This window comes from Arachis stenosperma, chromosome 6 (genome assembly GCF_014773155.1).
Source record: "Arachis stenosperma cultivar V10309 chromosome 6, arast.V10309.gnm1.PFL2, whole genome shotgun sequence".
Taxonomy (NCBI): domain Eukaryota; kingdom Viridiplantae; phylum Streptophyta; class Magnoliopsida; order Fabales; family Fabaceae; genus Arachis; species Arachis stenosperma.
In genome coordinates, this window is record NC_080382.1 from 1945730 (window position 1) to 1967650 (window position 21921).

Here is a 21921-nt window from a genome sequence, read left to right on the forward strand (position 1 = left end):
AAGATTGCCATGCATGTGGGATAAAAACAAAAGGGTAATGATCACTATACTGATACTTAGAAAATTAAGTTTTATTTTGCTGCTTTTTCGAAATGAGCTCTTGGAAAATGACACTGCCCAGGAATCTAAGATACTCCCAACCATTTCAACAGAAAAAGCACCATATACATTCAAGAGTGTAGCAAATGCAGCATTATTGCCTTATCTTGCTTATTGTGTATCTTAATTACTGTGTTCCATATATTACTTTTGGCTTCAAATATCACATACACTGTATGCAATAAGAAGATAATCTTTATTCAATCTCTCCTTTTTATGCCATGAACAGTCTATTTGTAATAAATGCTGTAGGTTAATATATTTATTTAAGCCTGAGTGACTAAATAATTTCCAAGAACATGTTGCACCAAATACACAGGGAATATTTGAAATATATATGATGAAATGTGTATAGGTACGTAGCTAGGTATCTTCAAAACCTGAATGCAAAAGGTAGGTATCAACGAACCATTAAAGCTAAGGTAGACAACACTATTAAAAAACACCACGCACACTTCAAAATTCAAAGTAAATGGTTACATATATTAATGTCACATTTTATGTCCAGGTTTGAAAAAGGAAGAGCCGGTAAATTACTCATCACCTCTCCCAATTTAATTACCTCCTTGCATTGATTATTTCATGCATGTCCTAGTGTGTTAGCTATAATCATTGCAACGAGTATATGAGGCCAAAAAAGATGTTATTTTATAATAACCATTGAATAATGATCAAATTTGAACAGCAAGACACTAAGAAAACTGTGCTCATCTGAGGACTATATATAAATATTAAAGATGAGATAAAGGAGGAAAGAAACAAAAAACTGTATTGTATCTATGGAATCATGTAATTAAGCATGACAGATCATCAGAAAGCTAAGAATGCATTGAATCTGCTGCTACTAGTAATAAGTATGTTGCGAGGACTAGTCTCAGCATCAGAAATTAATTAGAATACTTACTTTTGAAGCTAAAACTCTTGAGAGAGAAGCCGCGAACTTTACATGAATCCAAATTAAAAGAGCAGAAGAAGGCGGCGGCTGCTGCTGCTGCAGATGAATAGAATAGAAGAGAAGAAAAGGAAGTAACAAAGGGGATAGAAGATCGAAGAGAGAAGGAGAAAAAGAAGGGGGTGGGGGGTACTAGTTGTTAATAAATGATATGTATAGTGTATAGCTAAGCAGAAATAATAAAGTAACTATAATAGTCCAAATGGCGAGGATGATGATTCATGAATGAATAACAACATAACCAATAAAAATTCACCTTTTTTACAGCTGTACAACTTGATTATATTCCAGGCTTTGGCTGCAAAGCTAAAATGCGAAACTAAGCACTGTTCAACCCCCGCGCGCGCCCAACAAGCCTAACAGAAAGATTAGACCAAAGAAAGAAGATAGAAAGCAACAAGGCAAGCTTTTCTGTGTAGCATTCAATGCAATGTGAGAGAAATTAAAGAAACACGCTAGCTTGCTAGTATTGAATTGAATGTTGATACAATAATCTAATAATATAGAAGGGGACAAAAACCATATATACCATGAGAGAAATATATATATATATAAATAAAACATCTGTATTGTATTATACACAATTGAAAGGACTAATGTTTTCGTTTTCTTTCTTTCTTTCTTTCTTCAGTCTCTTGGCTATGAAACGAGAATCCCCTTTCTAGCTTCATCAAGAGTCAAATTCCGCAGCTAATTGAAGCTTGATGAGCAGTTTAAGGCGTGCTAAAAAGTTTAAATAAATGGCAAACACTAGTTACTGATCAAAAGAAGGAGAGGAAGAAAGTTTGCGAGCTGCTACTCTTTCTTCATCATTTGTGGTCTGCAGCTGAATGCTGATGAGATAGAGAAGGCCGGCCAGGAAAGAAGCTAATTAAGAAAACTAACAATAATAATAAAAATGCCTGCAAAGGAAAGCCAAGCTCTAGCCAAACTAATTATTATTATTAATATTATTATGTGGCTCTTCCAATTAGTGGACCTCTGATCTGACGATGAAGATCAATGCCGGTGGTGGTGATGGTATTGCAAAGAGGGATCCAAATCAAAAAGTACAGAAGTAGTAGTAGTAGTAGTATCCCCTCTCTGATCCCCAAACCTGCTTGAGGATGGTAATGAACTAGACATTGCCAAATGCGAGTGATCTTCAGCTGGAGAAGAAGAAGAAGAAGAAGCACATTCCATGTTGACCCCAAATAGCCTCAGCCGTTTTCCTGCGGTATTAGTACTGTCAAAGTTACTACTATTAGGCACCACACCATGTTGATGTTGCTGTTGTTGATGATGATGATGAGCAACCGGCACAGAATCAATGATCATGGGGGCAATAGCAGTCCCTCTCTCCTGATGCAAGTTGGGGTCAACAATTGACATTGAGGGGGGTGACCTCAGGTAATAGAGAGGTCCAAGAGATCCGGAATTCAGCTGCTGATCATTGTAACCGCTGAGAAGATGATGACTTGTTCCAGTTGCTGCAGCACCTGGATGATGATGAAAGCCATACATATGGGTGTTGTAATTAGTAGCGAGGGGGTGGTGTTGATGATGATGAAAGTGATGGTGGCGAGGAGGAGGCGTGGGAGAAGGCAGAGAGTAGAACCTGCCGCCGGCGCCCCATGTGATGGCGGCGGAGTAGTGGTTAGGAAGGAAGAAAGGGGAGATGAGGGAGGCGGAAGGGTCAGGAGGGGGATGGTCGGGCCTGCGCCTCCAGTCAATGTACAGCCTGTGTCTATAGAGTTCCCCGAGGCCGCGGTGGAAGGAGACAATGTCGCCGGCGTCGAGCTTCTTCTCCTTAACGAAGCGGCTCCAGCCTTTGGTCATAACATAGCTCTGGCTGCTGTTCCAGTAGGAGTATCTGAAGCGCCACAGCTTGCCGTTCCTGTCCTCGAAGTTGAGGAGAAGCCCCTTATCGTTGGAGGATGAGTCCAATGGAAAGTACTTCTCCGCGTGCTGCTTCGGTATCACTAGCCTGTTCAGCTTCCCTACGTCGCTTGGGGTCACCACTTTGTCGAACATGTGCTCTTTCTCCACCGCCTCCGATGATGATGATGAGCAAGAACCAACCATTCCTCCTCCTCCTCCTCCTCCTCCTTGCTGCCAATTCCGATCGTCCTTGCTGCTCCCGCTCCCTAGTGACAACTCCATCAAATCTAGCTGCTTCCGCTGACTGAAATTGGGAGCTACTGCTGTATCTTGCTGCTGCTGTAACCCTAATATATCCCCATACCATCATGAATTGTGAGAATTCATTTTGTTATGATTGCAACAACCAGAAAGAGAAGAAAATATATAGTGCTTACTGTTTCCGCTGCTGTTGGTTTCTTGTCTTGTGTTTGGAATTGGGATGATTTCCGCTGCTTCGTCTTCCTCCTCCTCCTCCTCCTCTTCTCTGCTATCGGAATATCCTTTCACTTCTTCTTCCATCACTAAACCCCACCTTAGCTAATTAATAATAATCTCCCTAGCTCCCTCCCTCTGGATCTCGCAAAACAAAATAGGAATTCATTCATACATACATACATACGTGCGTTATGAATTGACCAAGATTATTAGAATCAAAATTAACATAAAAGAAAACAAAGGGATCAAAGTGGAAAGTATGGAGAATGAAACATAGAAGATTATAATAAGGTGAAATAAAAGCTTGGGAGTAGGAGGAGGAAGAGGAAGAAGGTACATATGTTACCGAAGCGAGCAGGGTGAATATGACGATGAGCAGAGGTCAGATTAGAAGGTTGTTTGAGGCGAAGGAGGAGGAGGAGGAGGAGAGGAGTTCATAACCCTAAAGAAATTGGAAGAGAATCCAGTTGAAGAACGAAGGGGTGAAGTAAGTAGTTGTTGTAGTTGACCTACATACATACATGCTCAGTTCATGAGAGGGAACGAGAAGAACAAGTATAGTTACTTACCTCAGAAGACGAAGGAAGGAAGTAGCTAGGAAAAATAAAAAAGGAGGTAGAAATGATGTTGAAGCCAGTTTTATTGTTGGAATTGGGAGAGAGAGAGAAAAGAAGGGGGAGGAAGGATTACTACACTTACGTTGGATGGGGGCCCATGAATAATAATGTGGGTATTGTGATCATGTGAGCAAGTTGTCGTTTTCATCATATTTGGTATAATTTCTGTACAACATAACGTTCCGCCTTATTGTGACCAAAAGGCCAGTTGTTCCAGAAGCAACGCAACCAGCCAGTTAAGTGGAAAGACTGATAGGGAGGGCGAGCGCGGTTGTGGCTATTAGAGAAGGGAAGGGGATGGGATGAGATGGAGTTGAGGAATTGTGTACATACAGTTACAGTGTTAGGTTGTTTTGAGTTATTTTCTTGACTTTTGGTGTTTATGTGTGCGCTGTGCTCTATAATGGTCCCGACCGCAAACAACCCAAAGCTGCAGGCGCCCCCTCCTCCCACTCTCCACATTCCTGTTACCCAATTACACATTATATGCTTTTATTTTCACAATTACAACTGATTAATACAAATCTTTTTATATTATTCTAAATTAATATATTTTATATTTTTATTATGTAAAAAACAATAAAAAATTAATACAAATGATCTTATTTTTTATTTTTATTATCATTTAAAATAATTAAACACTATTAGATGTAATAAATATATAATTATAAATATTACTTAATTACATAAAATTGTAAATAATAAATTAAATAAAAACTTTATATTATTCTCTCCCTAATATTATTGTAACTTTACCAATCCACCTCTTTTCCTCCATTTTCCTCATGTCTCTTAAACTCTTAATTAAAGATATGTTTTGATTGCCATATATAGTTTCTTCTTTAAATTATCAAAAACAAAAATATTTTCATTTGAATGGTTCTACCAATATTATTTAGACATATTTTCCTAGTTAATTAGTATTTATATAGATATAGATATTAAAAATATTATCTGTATACTAAAAATTAATATTAAATTAGTTATTTTATATTTATATATAAATATATATAATTTAATTTATTTTTAATATATATTTTATATTTTAATATTATTCTACATTATAATTTATTTTAGTTATTGATTTTAATGTTAATTTAACATAGTTTATTATATATTAACATATTATTTATTCAAAACATTATCCATCTACACGAGAAACCTAGAACCAGCATTATATAGTATTTCTTGCATTGTAATTCATTCTTTATTATTTATGTCAACTTTTCACTACCATGATTAAATTGGTGGTAAATAGTAGTAAAAATAATCAAATATACAGTTATATGCAGTTTTTCAGTGAGACTAAAAAGTATATAGATAAATAATGTAAATATAATAATATGAATAACAGTTAAAGAAAAGGTCAAATTAATTATTAAAATTAGATTTTTAATTCAATTTAAATTTAAGTTATTAGAGTGAGGTAATATAGTCTTTTCGTAATATATCGTCAAATCACGTTCTCATTTCATCTTAATTTCGATCCTTTCTTCTTCCACCCACACTGTACGATCCTCCCCTCAATCTTAGTTACCGCCAACAAAATCAACCTTGACTGCTACCATCAAAACCACCTCTAGCCACCACCTCTGCCACCACTAGTCACTACTATCACCGAATTATACTCCTTTTCCTTAATAACCACCTCTCTCAACCCTGACCTTCACTCTTTTCGTTCAGTGTTTTTGCTAAGATTTTCATTGTCTCTGTCTTTATCTACTTTGCAGATTAGCTTTTTTGGTCGCGCTCTACCATGCTCTCTGATCGGTCTTCGCCACTCCCACCTCTAATCTGTCATGCTTTGCATTTTTTGGTTCGCTCCGTTCGGTGGTGATGATGATTTCAACAAAGGCGAGAGGCGCTAAGGGAAATGGCGAAACGAAAGAGGTGGATCACAACTCCTCCTCCTCCACCCACACCGTACAGTCCTCCCTATGTGTTGGATGGTCATTTTAATAGGTATCCAAATGGTTATCTTAATTCTTATGTAGATGGTTATTTAATTGGAATGAGTTTAGTTAAATACAATTAAAATATGTTGGATGTTCAGATGATTATTTTTGTCCTTAAGTGGATGGTTATCCTTAAGTGCCAATGAGAGTTTTTGTTGACGAACCCGCGGCGGTGAGGAGGATTCCGGCGGCGACGATATTAGGAGCTGGTTAGCGACCAAGCGACGGCGTGAAGAACCCAGGAAGCAACGATGATGTCCAGTGAAAGAGAGAGTGACATTGGCGAAAGGGGCTGGTTAGTGAGGCGGCGACGAAGTTTGGGAAAAAAGTTGGTGTTTTGGTAAATTAGGGTATAATTGATGATATTAAAATTTTTGAATTATTGAATAGAATTTTTTTATTGAATAATATGGATGGAGTATTTTATTTTATTGGACCAAATTTTTAATTTATTATTCATGTTGTTCAGATTTTCCGTAGTCTACTTAACGAAGCCGGTAACTATATTATTGATAAGAAATGCGTCATTTATAATAAAAGTACCACATTTAATATCAAAATTATTAGTTAATATTATGTTACCTATATACTAATGTATCACTCTTAATAATACACAGGTCAAAATAATAATTATTGACTTAACATATGTACAAAGTTACATACATCGAATAATATCATAGAGATAATAACTTAAAAGTTATATTGTTTAATTTAATATTTTTAATTATATATATATAATATTTATAATTATTTATTTATTATATTTAAAATTATCAAATTATTCTAACAGTAATTAAATTTAAAATAAAAATTTAATATAAAACAAAATAATATTATATTATAATTACACATGAAAAAATATTAGAGAAATAACAACTTAAAATTTATACTATTTAATTTAATATTTAAATTTTTTATTATCATTCAAACATTGTTGTTACACATTATTATTAAGATTTTCGTTAATATGTGATTTAATAAATTTATTAATTGGGAAACTTTTATTAAAAAATAAAATTTAATTTTAATATACTATCCGTGTAGAATAATTTTACACATGCATTTTAACTACGTATTGTCACATTATCAAAAAATAATTAATTTTTTTATTACTAGCGTGAATGATTATCTAACAAAATAAATGTGGTTGAAGAAATATATAAACGGTTTATATTATTAGTGTATCAAAATTAAACTCTAAAAGTATTAACTTTAATTTTTTAATATATTTTTATATATTTATTAAAATAAAAATAAAAAAATTCTATTAATATAATAATCCGGTGTCTGTTAACTAAACTTAACAACATTGCAACCTAAAATTTCGTTACAGACACAGACATATCACATATGTACATGACAACCCTTCTCTTCTTTGAATCAATAGATGTTTGCATTAAAGAAATGTATATATAATGATAATGTTCTATATATAGTCTTCTTGGAAGACTACACACACCTTGAATTATGGTCCCCAGAAGTCGTAGTCATTAAGAACGTGGATAACTTAGCGGTCATTCGCAGAAAGTAGAAACAATTGAAATAGCATGAGATAGAATATCTCTTTACTATTGAACAACAAGTTAAATATATATATAGACGGCCTATTTATTATTAATAGCGGTGACTTAAAAAAATTGCTGGTTTACAAGGAATCTCCATAATCTATTAGTTTTCTTTATTTTATGTTTAAGTGACACATATTCTTCAAAAAGATTTATATTAATAAAAAATAACCCTAATAATGAAGCGGGGCGTGACAATAGAGCGATTTGTTTGGTTAGGACGGTGATGTAAAGTTGCAAAAAGTAAACTGTGTGAGGAATAATTACTGTTTAAGCACAGTATTACTATTATGTTTGTTTGTATATAGTATATGCAGAGATGAAACAGCTAGTGAAACAGTAGTGTACGGCATGGCATGCATATATTGTATCTCGATCGACCATTACTTGTTCTTTTTCATTATGTTTCTAAAAAGAAGAAAGAAAACATACATAGCCTTGTGAGATTATATATTATATATATAGTTATTTAATTTAGTGCTCTTGTACGTAGCACTGCATTAAATATTTCAACACTGTTGTTGTGTATGTGTAATTAATTAAATTGATATCTTAGCAAGCTTGCTGCTGCTACTACTGCTGCTGGTATATATATGTATATGTATGTATATGTTTATGAGTACTGAGTAGTAAGCATCACAATATAAGTGGTCCAGCATGAATGATGTATTCGGCCATAAATTATTATACATTTGCTTGTATAGACAAGCAAATAAAAAGATTAACATTGTCATACTCAAGTTGTATATGAGAGATACAAACAAATAAAAGTGGGATCAACACAAGTTGATTAATGAGGAATGCTGTCTAGTCACATTCCAATTACAATTCTATATATGCACTGCCCTGCCCCCCTCTCTCTCATTTCCTTTATTATTGTCTCTTTGGGAAGTTGGAACTCACTCTCGTGCTGCATATACTACTACCTACTTGATGAGTTTATGCTAGCTACGCATCCCTCACTTCTCTCTTATGCCTAGCTTTAAAATAGTAACAATTACTCGATTTGGATTCGTCGAGTAGTCAACTCATCACTTATATGCTTAACCAAATGTCATAACTTAAAAATTCAAATCATGTTTTGTATACATAGCAATTTATTAGTTAGTGACAGACTGCTAGAGAGGTAATGGGTTATTTGTACAATGTGTACAATGAGTTATTGAATTACAAAATGAACATCTCCTATATTATCTAAAATAACCATCCGAATACTAGGGATAATAAACATCTTCCCAAAAGATTAAACTGATTTTGGATCTAGCGCTTTAATACCATGTCATGATACCACTCATCCTAAAAGTTTCAGCTGATGAGAAAATGTAACATTAATGATTATATCTCTAATACTCCTCGTAAACCTCCATTGTACATATTGTACAAGTATTACATTGGCTCCTCATACTTTCCCTTAAATAAAACTCTAATACTCAACGAATTCGTCATTAACATGTTAGATTTGATGATACTAAAAAAATAGTAACAGTTATATGAGGAGAGGGTAGTCTTGTCATTTACTACATATATGTTACTAGTTCCTTAATTATAGTTAGTTATTAATTAGTTAAGAAGAAGAATTACATGAGGAGAATAGATCTAGAGAACAAGGCGTGAAAGAAGACCGATTTATTGGATTTCCTTCTTTGATTTCTTGCTTTCATTTAATGATGGATCGGACAATTCGTTCTAGGCATGCGAATTGCAATTAGAAAGCGATATGAAATCCAAATTCATCACTGATATGATGAAACCATTCAATAATGCCAAAGACAATCTAAAGATGGAAATGTATTTCATGCCAAAAACAATGAGTTAAAAGTGACTTATTCTGTTATTCATTATGTTACAAATCATATGCATGATATCCATTTTATATATATATACTTCAATTCTTCTGTGTAATATTAGTTAAATATAGCATTTTTCTTTTTTCTTTCATTCCTTAATTATTTTAATTAAATTGATGATAGCAATGGACAAACAGTCGGTAAGGAACACTTACCAAAAAATGTCACAACCAAGGTTTCCTTAAATTATTACAGTTGCAATTACTGTGATTGCATTGGGGACATACAGATCTCTCTGATGTGTGTTGCAGCTGTTGTGGTGTGAAATTTTAGAAAATACTGTCAACTCCTTTTATTTATCGTAATTAAAAAATAAATTTATTTATTAAAAAAATTAAAATTTTTTATTAATAATAAATTTATCGTATGTCTTAAAGAAGTATATTACACCTTTAAAAAATAAAAATAGATTTTAAAGAAGAAGCACTTTATGAAGTATAGTACTACTTGTTCAGATTATTATTTATCAAAATATTTTTATATATTAAGTATTTTTTAAAAAAATTCAATACAATCCTTATATATTTAACACAGAAATAAGTGCTTCTTCACTTGTCAGCAAAAAATTATTATATTAAGTATTTTATTGGTTTACCACAATCTGAATATGAAGTGGCGCGGCCATACCATAATCCTATATTGAGTAATGTGATTGTTATATTAAATTTAATCACTAAAATTAATTATTAAAATATAAAATATATATTAAAAATAAATTAAATAAATCGTGAATTTACATATCAATAAATAATAATTAATTTTAATATATATAATATTTTTTAGAGACATTCTATTATACAGATTGAAGTAGTATAAAAAAAAATATAAATTTTTTTTATAGTTATTTTTTATTATTTTATTATTATTCAAAATGTGAGTTCTATCTTTATTAATCTCTCTTTCATCCTATTAAAAGAAAAATCTGTAAACTTATATCTTTACCATATAATTCAACTTTTTTTATCATAATTTTATAATTTTAAATCTGATTCTAAATAATAATATAATATGGTTCCGTTAAAACCGCATTTCTAATTTAGGTGAAAACTCAAGTGAAATCGACTTATATCTGAGAATCGTTAAATAATTTGACTAAATTTTCATCTAACGATTTTTAGATATCAACTTCACGTGAAATCGACTGTATCTGAATTTTCAGCATCAATTTAATAGCTTCGGTGACATGCAAAATGCAAAGGCTGTAGGGTGTAGCTGTACGGCAATAAAGATTTAGGAGGGAGGTGGTGATGGCGCCGCCCTCAGATCTCCATTCTCTTTTTGGCATAATAACACAACTTATGATCTATTAAGCCTTGCAGTTTTGCATCTATCTGAATGCCGAAACTCCCCCCCACATCACCAAAACCAACATCTATTTGGGCCTGCTTCCTCATTTAATTTGCTTTACACCTGGATTAGTCTGGTTACAAAAATTATGTTCTTTTATGAATCAATTTCATGTATTGTTAATACATATTTAATATGAGAATTTCTTTTACAATTAAATAAAAAGAAGAAATTTTTACTAAATGTGTAGTTAATGGGCATTGTACATGATGTTTTTGTGATTTTTTTTATTATAAAAAATTTTATTTTTTTTTTATCAAACAATACAATTACTACACCATAAATATTATCTTATTTGACCTCAAGTTAATTAATACATAAAAATTATTAGAATCACACGTACGTTTTATTTTTAGTTTTACATATATTGAGAATAAAAAATTTATTTTCATTATAAATTTATAATTTAATTAAATGTATATTTAGCATTAATTTACTTTCAATAAAAACTAGCTATCTTGAGCTACGTGTGTAGGATCAAAATATTCAAAAAAATAAGAAGTTGATAAAATAATAAAATAAGGAGTTAAACACCTTTTTTTTTTTTGGAAAAACAAAAGAACACAATACATTTACAAACAAAACAAACAGAAAATAAAAGAAGGTAACCCTCAACACAAGAAAAATCTTTAAATTATTTTGGGTATAGCCATCAACAATAAAAGAGATTCATACCTTTGTTTTTATTCTAAAATACTCTTCTATTATTTTCTATCCAAATGATCGCACAAAAACATATCAATTACTGCTTTCGATCTTTTTTTCTACGCGACTCTTATGTCCAGTTTAAAAAATGTTTCTTCATCGAACCTGAAAAATATCACCGTCGGCCAAATATAAATATCCATGCACTCCACACCTGTCAAGCAAACTCATAGCTAAAAAACAAGTGATAGATCTATTTAACATTCTTGTTACATAAAACACAACTATTATTTTTCTGACTAATAATCTCAAACCGACTTAGCCTTTCTTTTGCATTCATCCTATCTATCAAGACAAATCAAACAAACAACTCTACTCTTAATGAGACTAAACCTTTTTAGATGGTCATCGTAAAATTATAACTAAATATATATAAAATTAAAAATAAAACGTACATATGTATATAAAAGATAATAAAACACATATTTTATGAAAGTTATAAAATTAATGATGATTAATCTTTCATTTTATTAACTTTCTCATCTTAAAAAAATTTAAATTCTTGTATGTATATACTGAACCCTTTGGCGTTTGGACCACAATCTATATCCTGCTTGCATATAAAGATTAAAAATGAAATCAAATAACTCCATTCTAATTTTATTTATTTGCGGGTATAAAATCTTTATTAAAATTCTATATTTTATATAACTCCATTCTAATTTTATTTATTTGCGGGTATAAAATCTTTATTAAAATTCTATATTTTATATTTGGGTTTAAAAATTTTCATTTCTAATCTTACTTGCCCAGTTGCACCCAAATCTTTACACCCGATTTTAGTTGACTCTCCTCAGAAAATATTTTTTTCATAAAACATGAGAAGTAGTTGTATAAATTTTAAATTAAAATTTTAAATAAAAAATTAAAAAAAGTTAAATTTATCAAAAAAAATTTAATATCAAATATCATTTATCTATTACAAAATATTCAATGTGTAGCCTAGGAACACTAAGTATTTGTGTATAGCTTGGGCTTCAATCTCCCTTTCTTATTGATATGCACATTATATATTAAGGATATAGGTTGAATATTTAGAGTAATCAACCCTATTTATTGTGGGTCGGATTGTCAACCTGCTTGAATACTCGTGGTATATACACAATAATAAAAATTTAATTCTAATTTTTTTTAATATTATTTTTTCTAAAATAATATTATTTTAAACTATTAATAAAACTATTTATATTGTCTATACATATTTTTTATTCTTTTATTTTTAATATGACAGATCAACAACTAATTTCTCGTATAGCATAACTCAATTAAAAAGTTTCTTCCTGGACGTATATATATAGTACCTTATATAATAATATTTCAATCACTCCAGTAACATTAAAAGTTATTTTGTTATCGATATTTTGACCTTTAATAACTCATATAACATCATATATCTTATATTAGACTTTTCTAATGAACTTTTTATTTTGATAAATAAAATAAATGTATTAATTATTGAATTAAATAATTTTAAAAGTTATTATCGAAATTCATCACCATGTCTTATCTCGTTTATATTGTGAACGAGATGATTTGATATGTATTTCGTTTATAATGTAAACGAGATAAGACACGTGAACGTAACACGTGTATATCTCGTTCACACTATAAAAGAAATATGTATAAAGTTATCTTATTCACAGTATAAACGAGATAAGACTGGACAACAACTATATATGTAACTTGTTGACAGCGTTTGACTGGGCACTAGTTTGAACTTTTCAACTACTTTCTCATCTCTTTTACCCCTTTCTGAGCATATAATCGATACTTACGACGATGGCGCGCACAGCTGATAACAACAGAGACATCAACAGATTGAACGAGACTTCGCATTACACCAGGGCAGTCAACTTTGCGGTTAGTTGTAATTTATTGAATTTTACGCAATCTTATATAGATAAATGTGTGTATGTAGCCATGATTAGGATAGTAGTAAAGAAGTAGAATATAGTTTGCATAGTTAGTATGGAATAGGTGACTGGTAAAAATTTAGAACTCTCTTTTATTTCACTTGTCTTAGATTGTTACTACATAATTATTAGTTTAGAACTCTATCTAATTTAGTTATTTTACCCCCTTTTAATTTTATAATTGAAATTTATTTATATCAAATATATTAGAACTAATAGAATAAGATTTTTCTCAAAAATATGCAACTAAATATGTAATGACGTTCTTAATTATAAAATCTATAATTTATAAAAAAGTATCTATTTAGGTTTAATATTTTTTATACTGAAAAGATCAAATTACAAAACTAAAAATAATGTAGAAATTAAAAAAATAATATAGGCACCTATTTAAAAATTTAGTGACATTATAAAGACTGTTAAACTTAAAAGAACCAATAAAAGTTTTAAAATTACTTATTAATAATTGTGAACATATATTTTTTCTTTAGAGGTCTCGCCTTCTACTGTCCTGGTGAGTGAATCATACCCTTCCTCCACTGGACGCCATCGTCCCATATATGAGGGAGGCTGGATTCGGCGACACGGGGACCTTGTTGGGGGGGTTGCTTCCGTGACTTACCAGACGGAGATGTGGCAGTTGGTGGAGCGACTCCTGGGTGTCAGGCCTCCAGTGGCTCCACAGCAGGCGGCGCAGAGGAAGGAGTCGTTCACGCTGAAGCTCGTATGGCTGCGGGAGCGGGATCGTGTCCGCCAGATGCCCGCTACGGATGACCTAGAGACCCTCCGACAGTACGCTAGATGATACATCATGTTACTGATCAGAGAACATCTGATGACGGACAAGTCGAATAACTTGGTCCACCTGCGATGGCTCCCACTTCTTCAGGACTTTGGGCGGTGCCGAGCGTTGTCTTAGGGCTCGGCCATGCCGGCCTGGACGTACTAATCACTATGATCGGCGGTACACCGAGGTGTCACGGACATCGCTGGTTGTACTCTGCTGTTGATGTCCTGGATATACCAGAGATTTTTTCAGTGGTGTCCACCGGATCGAGCGATCTACATGTATCCTATGGCTTCAAGGTAACAACTATTTATGTCTTTATTTAGTTATGAGTTTGTAACTTCTTACGACCTTCTGCATAATGAACTGCTTTTATTATTTTGATTGGTGTCAGGTTGGTTGGACTGCAGTAGAGCAAAGATCAGCATGAGACCAGGGTCCTGCATTGGAGAGTATCGATCGATAGGCTACGATTCGATAAGGTTAGTACCATGCTTGACTTAACCACAATTTTATTTTAGTCCTTTATGTTGCATTCGTTTATAAGTACTAATTATTTGTTATGTCACGGTTCTCTCAGTTTGTATGGAGGACGTATGATGACCCTGCTCTGCAGGCTCTGTGCTCTCCTTGGTTCATCGAGAAAGATGAGTGGGGGACATGGATATCAATCGTTCTTCTTGTCTGCTTCAATGTTGTACAGTTTCACCAGGTTGACCGGGTGAAACAGTAGTTCAATGGAGAGCAGTAGGTGCCTGGCACTCCAATGAACCTTACAGGTATCGCTGAAATCTTATTTATCTTTGCTTCATTGGTTTCAGAGTTAAATTATTATAATATACATATGTGCCCCAATCAATCCTGTCAGAATAGTTACTTGTCTGTGTTTGTTCCGACAGGTTCCTGACCTCCACTGGCCGGGGTGAGGATGTGTGGTGGCCTGAAAGACATCACGATTGGTACGAGGGATGGCGTACTTGTTTTTGTCCAGGTCACAGGATCTCCATTGTGCTCACGTTCGACACCAAGCCGACATAGGAGTATTACAATTCGTGGCATGGGGCTTGTCGTGTTAGGTATCTGTCAGGCAAGGAGGTGTTGGAGGTTCTGAGGCTCGTCGAGTTACCCGCTGACGTACATCCCACTGCCAGCCAGCTGAGGAACGATCTCCACCTTCCCCCGGGCGTGCTGGATCGACGTAGGCGGGCGACTGAAGTTAGGACGGATACTCGGTGACCTGCTCGGAGGGACAGGAGTGCTAGAGATCACAGACCCGACGAGGGGGTTAGGAGGGAGAGGGTCAGGCCTCATTGGGCACGGATGGATGTAGAGTATGACGAGGATACGGAGTAAGATCGACAGGAGGATCATGGAGACCTCCTATCAGATAGGGTGGATACACCTACACCTCCACCTCCTCCACCTCCATCGCAGTACGGTACGGCCCGTAGCTCACAAATAGTTCCCAGGAAGCAACTCTTCAGTGCCTGAAGTAGTTTCGGCACCTTGTTGTATGACTCTTCTCAGTCCCCGTAGATCTGAGCAATTGTCTTTTACTTTGCCATCCACACCTTTCTATAGGAGGGTTTGAAGTGATAGCTCTGTTGGACCGTACCTTGTAGGACAGGGATGCTGATGGAGTGGTTGAACTGTATCAACGGCAAGATGACCTTGTAGATGAGACTGCTATCCAGCTGTCAATGGTCCTGGGACATGGTGGATGCTAAACAATTGTAAACTCCACCAACCCTCCAGACCTCTCTGACAAAATAAAACAGCCATGTTTAGGTGTCATGGTTCAAAACTATGTAATCTATGGAAACCATAAATGAGTAAGTATGCCTCAATTAAACTTGAACTCACCAGCATCCGAGGTTCTGTCGAAGTGCAACACGGAGACCCCATGGACAGCCATTTGCAGCTTGACGGCATTGCACATGGTACTTTAATCGGTCTTATTCGAGCATCCGATACTCAGTACTCCGACGAATATTGTAGCTCTTCACACCCTACATCACTGTATCTCGGCATTTGAATCTAGGACTGACCGAAACTCTACCCCATCGTCTAGGTTGTAATCCTCCTCTTCCATGTTGGAAAACAGAGTTCTCTCGTGCATGGCGTCCAGATCCAACGTATGGTAGTGACTTGGTACATCGGATAGCGTCGAAATTGGGTGGGGGGAGGCAAAATATAGCGCACAGCTGCCTCAGCGGGTGTCTCTGGTACAATCTCCTCGTCATCATCCCCTTAGAAGAATCACTGTCGCCACTATCAGCAATGTACTCCTCATCAAAGTCTTTCTCACCCACCTCTATGTCCTCCACTGGAATGGCGACATGAATGGGTGGTGGTGCGAGAGGTCGGTTGTCCTGTACGTAGGTCGAATGTACAGAACTACCACCACCAACATCTCCAACCTCAACAGAAAGCTCCATCACTTGCTCCGTCATGATTCTCCCATGGATGTCGAACATGAGTCGCACATGCTCGTCCCTTATATGCCGAAATAGTCAAAACAGGAACACTCCATTACTCAGCGGTGCCAGCAACCTATAACCCACCTTTCTGACCTCTCTCGTTTCTGTGCCTCCAAAGTTGCTCAATATCAAACTCTTCAACTCGGACAATAAACTTACACGCTGAGTGCGCAACAGAATTGGATTCTCACACTCAAATATCACCCCATTGCCGCCATTTCTCATACGACAATTGGGGTAAACACACACAACTATGTATACGCTATTATTGGCCATTGTTTCCTTCTTTTTGTGAGAAAAATGGAATAGAAGAAGATATAAAATGAATGTAGAGAATCCCAAAGGTTAGGCATCCTTTTATAGCTGCTGAAAAATTATTTATATGTATTTCGTTTACACTGTGAACTAGATGACTTTGCACGTATCCCATTTATAGTGTAAACGGGATATACACGTGTCACGTCTACGTGTCTTATCTCGTTTACACTATAAACAAAATACGTGTAAAGTCATCTCGTTCACAATGTAAATAAGATAAGGCACAATGACGGATTTCGATAATAACTTTTAAAATTATTTAATTCAATAATTAATGCATTTATTTTATTTATTAAAATAAAAAATCCCTTTTCTAATAACATATGAAAAAATTAAATAGGAGTTGTAATTATTTCTCAAGATTGTTGCCCCCAACATATAAGGACATAAAACAAAAGGAAAATGATCACATTGACGATAAATTAGGATTTTTTATTTATTGAAATATATAATTTTAAATTTTTTTACAAAAATACGTCATCTATTCTTTTCTCGTTTATACGGTAAACGAGATAATTTTTTATGTATCTCGTTTATATTATAAACGAGATATGTATAATTTTTTTAATTTTTATATATCTTGTTTACCGTATAAATGAGATACATGAAAAATTATCTCATTTACAGTGTAAACGAGATATTTGTATTTGTAAATATAAAAATATATTTTTTGAAAATAATTAAAAATATTAATAATTTAAACTAGACTAAATTTTAAAACCGAAACATTTCAAATAATAAAGAAGATGACGTATTTTCATATATTTTTTTACAGTGCAAACAAAATACATAAAAAATTATTTTATTTATAGTGTAAACGAGATAAGAGTAGATGACGTATTTTTGTAATAATTTTTAAAATTATTTATTTCAATAAAAAAATATTTATTTAAATAAAAATTTTCGATAAATTGTTGTAAAAATTTGATATAGTGTCTCTTGTTTACACTTTATTATTTATTAAGTATAGAGAAGCCTGAGTTTTACATGACTGAAAACAAAATTTAATAGGAGATTGGGACGCCATTCTAACAGATAGCAATCTACACTCCCTACGTATTGTGTGCATGTGTAACACGCATTTCATGACAGAAGACTCGTGACTCAATACTACTAATATGATCGAGTCCATTCTTTCTTTCACAACAATTTCAATCGTCCTTCTTTTTCTCTTTTTGAAATTCAAAAATCAAACCTTTCCAGCAAAAATTATTTTTAATATGAAAATGGAGATGGTGTTTTGGTTGAATATTAATATTTGAAGTGTATTACAGTATTGTAGAACTCATTCAACACGCTTTTCACATGTTGCACCCCGCTCCCATGTGTTGGCCAATACACTGCTACGTGTCCAACACGCTTTCACGTGTTGCACTACACCCCCTACGTATTAATTTTTCACCTACAAAATCCATCCATTTGTAATTATACTAAATAATCTCATTTTTTAAAAAAATACTAATATTTCTTCCGTATAAAAAAAAATCAGCCCCTTTCCAGTATAACGTTTATTTTTATTAGTATTATTATTTTCATTTTCATTTTCATTAACATCAACATCAACGCCTTTATTTAACAAGTAAATATATTTTCTAATAGTAATTATGAACTTAATTAAATTGTTTTAATATCTGTAGACAAAAAAATGATTTAGGTTTTTTTAAATTAATTTGTGTTAACTAGTTAATTGATAGTGATAAAAGTGTTGAACTCAGTATTAGTTAGTTACGTAATATTAGTTAGATTAAGGTATTATTTAGATATATTTTGAGTTTGTGGAGTACTAAATATATATTGTTTAAATATGTTAAATATATTTTATATAATTATTATTGTAAATATATTTAAATACTTAAATATATATATATATATGTATGTATAAATATATTCACTACAAGAAAATCACCGGATGTCATTGAATTTATTAGCAGATTTACCAAAAAAAACTATTGATATTCTAGTTATTGTTAAAATAAATCTGACAGTATAAACCTCGCTGATAGTTTTTATCGACAGATAGTAAATTTAAATTTAATTTTTTTTAATAAATTCACTCATTATCAGCTTCCTCCTACAGTAGAAAAGAACAAAATCATACATAACTAATACCAACTAATTAAAAAAAAAGATAAAATTAAAAAAAACTATAATAACCAACTACACTATAAATATAGGACAATAACCTCCATATTCTGCAAACAGAAAAAAAAATTAAGTATATATACACATTATAACTAGAAATTTGTCTTAAAATATTGTTTGCACATTTATAAAAGAAAATTAAAGTCAATTAAGAACCTTTTATGTTCATAAAAGATAACCCATCCATTATATCTTATTACTCTTAATGGCCTATGTAATTGACTTAGTAAGCTTAATCCAAATTAAAATTTTACCTACTACCAGTCAAAATAACATATAAATTTGTTCATTTTTTCTCAAGCATTAAGATTTTGAAAGAAGTGAAAATAAAGTATAAAACTTATAGACAATGTTCACCCTATCAATATTTGGTATCATTGTACTCTCTGAATTTTTGTTTTATATGTGACTTCAATTTTTTTAATATAAGATATGAACAATTAAACATTAGCTTTATAGACATAATCAACCGAAAAAATGAACAAAGAATAAGCACAAAACTAGAGAGAAAGTAAAAGTGGAGATAACTAATGTATGATTGAATTTTAAGTTTCAATAGACCAATAAAAAAATAATTATGAAAATATCAGCACAAATCAATCATCAATCATAAAACAAGTTAAAAACAAGTAATTAATTTTTATCTGTTACTACCAGCCTTGTTAATCTAATTATTTTGAATCTGCAACGACAAACGAAGTTAAAATTTAAACAAGTTAAAAATAATTTGAAAATTAATTCAAAATTTTTTAAAACAAGTACCGAATAATATTCCGCATAAATAAAAGACTAACAACTACAATAGATTTGTTATTTGGGTGCTCTTTTTTGTATTAGTCTCCGAACTCAAATATGCAAAACGAAAATTTAACAAAAAATTTCAATCAAGAATCAAGAACAAATTAAAAATCATAACAAAAATCAGGAACAGAAAAAATTAAGAACAAATTAGAACAAAAATCATAAAAAAAAAGAATTTAGAAATTAAAAATTTTAAAATTAAAATAAAATAATAAACCCTTAATAAATCCTAAAATCAAAATCAGAATAAACAAAAAAAAGATCAAAATCAGAACAAATCTTAAAATCCAGTAAAAATAGAACAAAATCAAAATAAAATAGGAACATAGGGATACACTATAAATTAGGGTTTAGAGTTTAACTACTCTAAACTAACTAGTGAGTGAGTTACCCAGAGATAGTAGTGGTGCAAAGGACTTTTCTGATGCAGTGGTAGCACAAATGGCGCAGTGGCGGCGATAGCAACCAACCGGCAGGCTGCATTAGGGTTTATTTTAATAAATTACAAAAAAAAATAGGGAGGGGGAGGATGAGAACCTACCTAGAGGGAGAAAAGAGGGAGCTCCGGTAACATAGTGAGCAGCAGCAGCAACAGCGGTTGCAGTGCTTGCAGCAGCAACGACAGCAGAAGTGGTAGGAGTGGCGAAAACGGCGGCGACAGAGAGATCAACGCGAATCAAGGAGTCCATGCAATTTTTGGAGGCTGTTGGTGGCACCGACCCTGGTAGAGGGGTTTGTCGGAGGTGGTTTGGGAGAGAGAAAGGCAGAGAAAGAGAGAGAGAAAGAGGAGGTATATATATATATATATATATATATATATATATATAGAGAGAGAGAGAGAGAGAGAGAGAGAGAGAGAGAGAGAGAGAGAGAGAGAGAGAGAGAGAGAGAGAGAGAGAGAGAGAGAGAGAGAGAGAGAGAGTGTGTGTGTTTTAAAATGTGGGGAGAGGGCGCTCGATTCAAATTTAGGGTAAATTTACCGTCAGATTTACTGATGAATAAATCCGATAGTAATGCATTGAGCGTGTCCAAAACGCAGCGTTCTATTAATTGAGCTTTACCGTCGGATTTACCAGTGGATGAATCCGATAGTAAACCATTGCGCGTGACCAAAAGAAGCGTTCCATTAGTTGAGCTTTACCGGTAGATAAATTCGTCAATAATACCGACGATAATGATCGCGCCAATTTTTCTTTTTTTCCTCCAAATTTACCATCAGATTTATTGTCGGAAAACCAAATCCGACAATAACCTTTTTACCCAATGAATTTATTGCCAAATTTGAGGATAAATCCGTCCCTAACTTCCGACGCTAAATCTGACGGTATTCAATGTTTTTCTTATAGTGATCTTAAATATATTTAAATATGTATTTTATATAATATATATTGATGAAATATATTAAATTTATTTTATTTAAATACATATTTTATGTATTATAATATATATTATGTATTATTTTATGTATTATTTAAATATATTATTTGAATATATATTTTATATATTTAAAATTATATTAGACATATTTAATATAATATGTTAATATATATCTTTTAAATATATTATTTTAATGTATATAAAATATAAGATTTGATGGGATATATTGTTTAAATATGTTGAATATATTTTATTTATTTTAAAATATATATATTTAACATATCTTAAAATAGGGTATGTTGTTTATTTAAAATAGAATTGTAAATTTTTATATATTCAAATATATATTTTAATATATTTAAGTATATATTTTATATAATATTGAATATAATTAAAAATATATTCAAAAGTATTTTATTTATATTAAATATATATTTTATATAAAATTAGAAATATTTAAAATATTTTGATTGAACATATATTTAAATATATTTAAATATGTTAAAATTTAGTAAGTTGTAATATTATTTAATATATTATTATTTAAATATAATTTGTAGGATTATATTATTTATAATATTTAAATCATATTATATGTAATATTACCAAATATATCTTAATATATTTATTCAATGTTAGAGAAATATGAAAAGTATATTATAGGGTAAATCACATAAAC

General features: G+C 32.2%; 1 protein-coding gene across 4 annotated transcripts; it reads right to left on the bottom strand.

Annotated features, from left to right (window-relative positions):
- Positions 1-1525: 1525 nt before the first annotated feature.
- On the bottom strand, positions 1526-4025 carry LOC130933163 (B3 domain-containing protein Os03g0120900-like). 4 transcript variants are annotated; one of them, XM_057862707.1, is made up of 4 exons: positions 3958-4014; positions 3735-3830; positions 3349-3523; positions 1527-3258 (listed from the first exon to the last, which is right to left on the bottom strand). In XM_057862707.1, exons 3-4 carry the CDS (start codon positions 3470-3472, stop codon positions 2051-2053), a joined length of 1332 nt encoding a protein of 443 aa, XP_057718690.1. In that variant the 5' UTR covers positions 3473-3523; positions 3735-3830; positions 3958-4014; the 3' UTR covers positions 1527-2050. The 4 variants fall into 4 exon arrangements, with proteins under 4 accessions (XP_057718692.1, XP_057718691.1, XP_057718690.1 ...); XM_057862709.1 differs by lacking the exon at positions 3735-3830 and having other exon boundaries at positions 1526-3258; positions 3958-4025; XM_057862708.1 differs by lacking the exon at positions 3958-4014 and having other exon boundaries at positions 1526-3258; positions 3726-3948.
- Positions 4026-21921: the final 17896 nt, after the last annotated feature.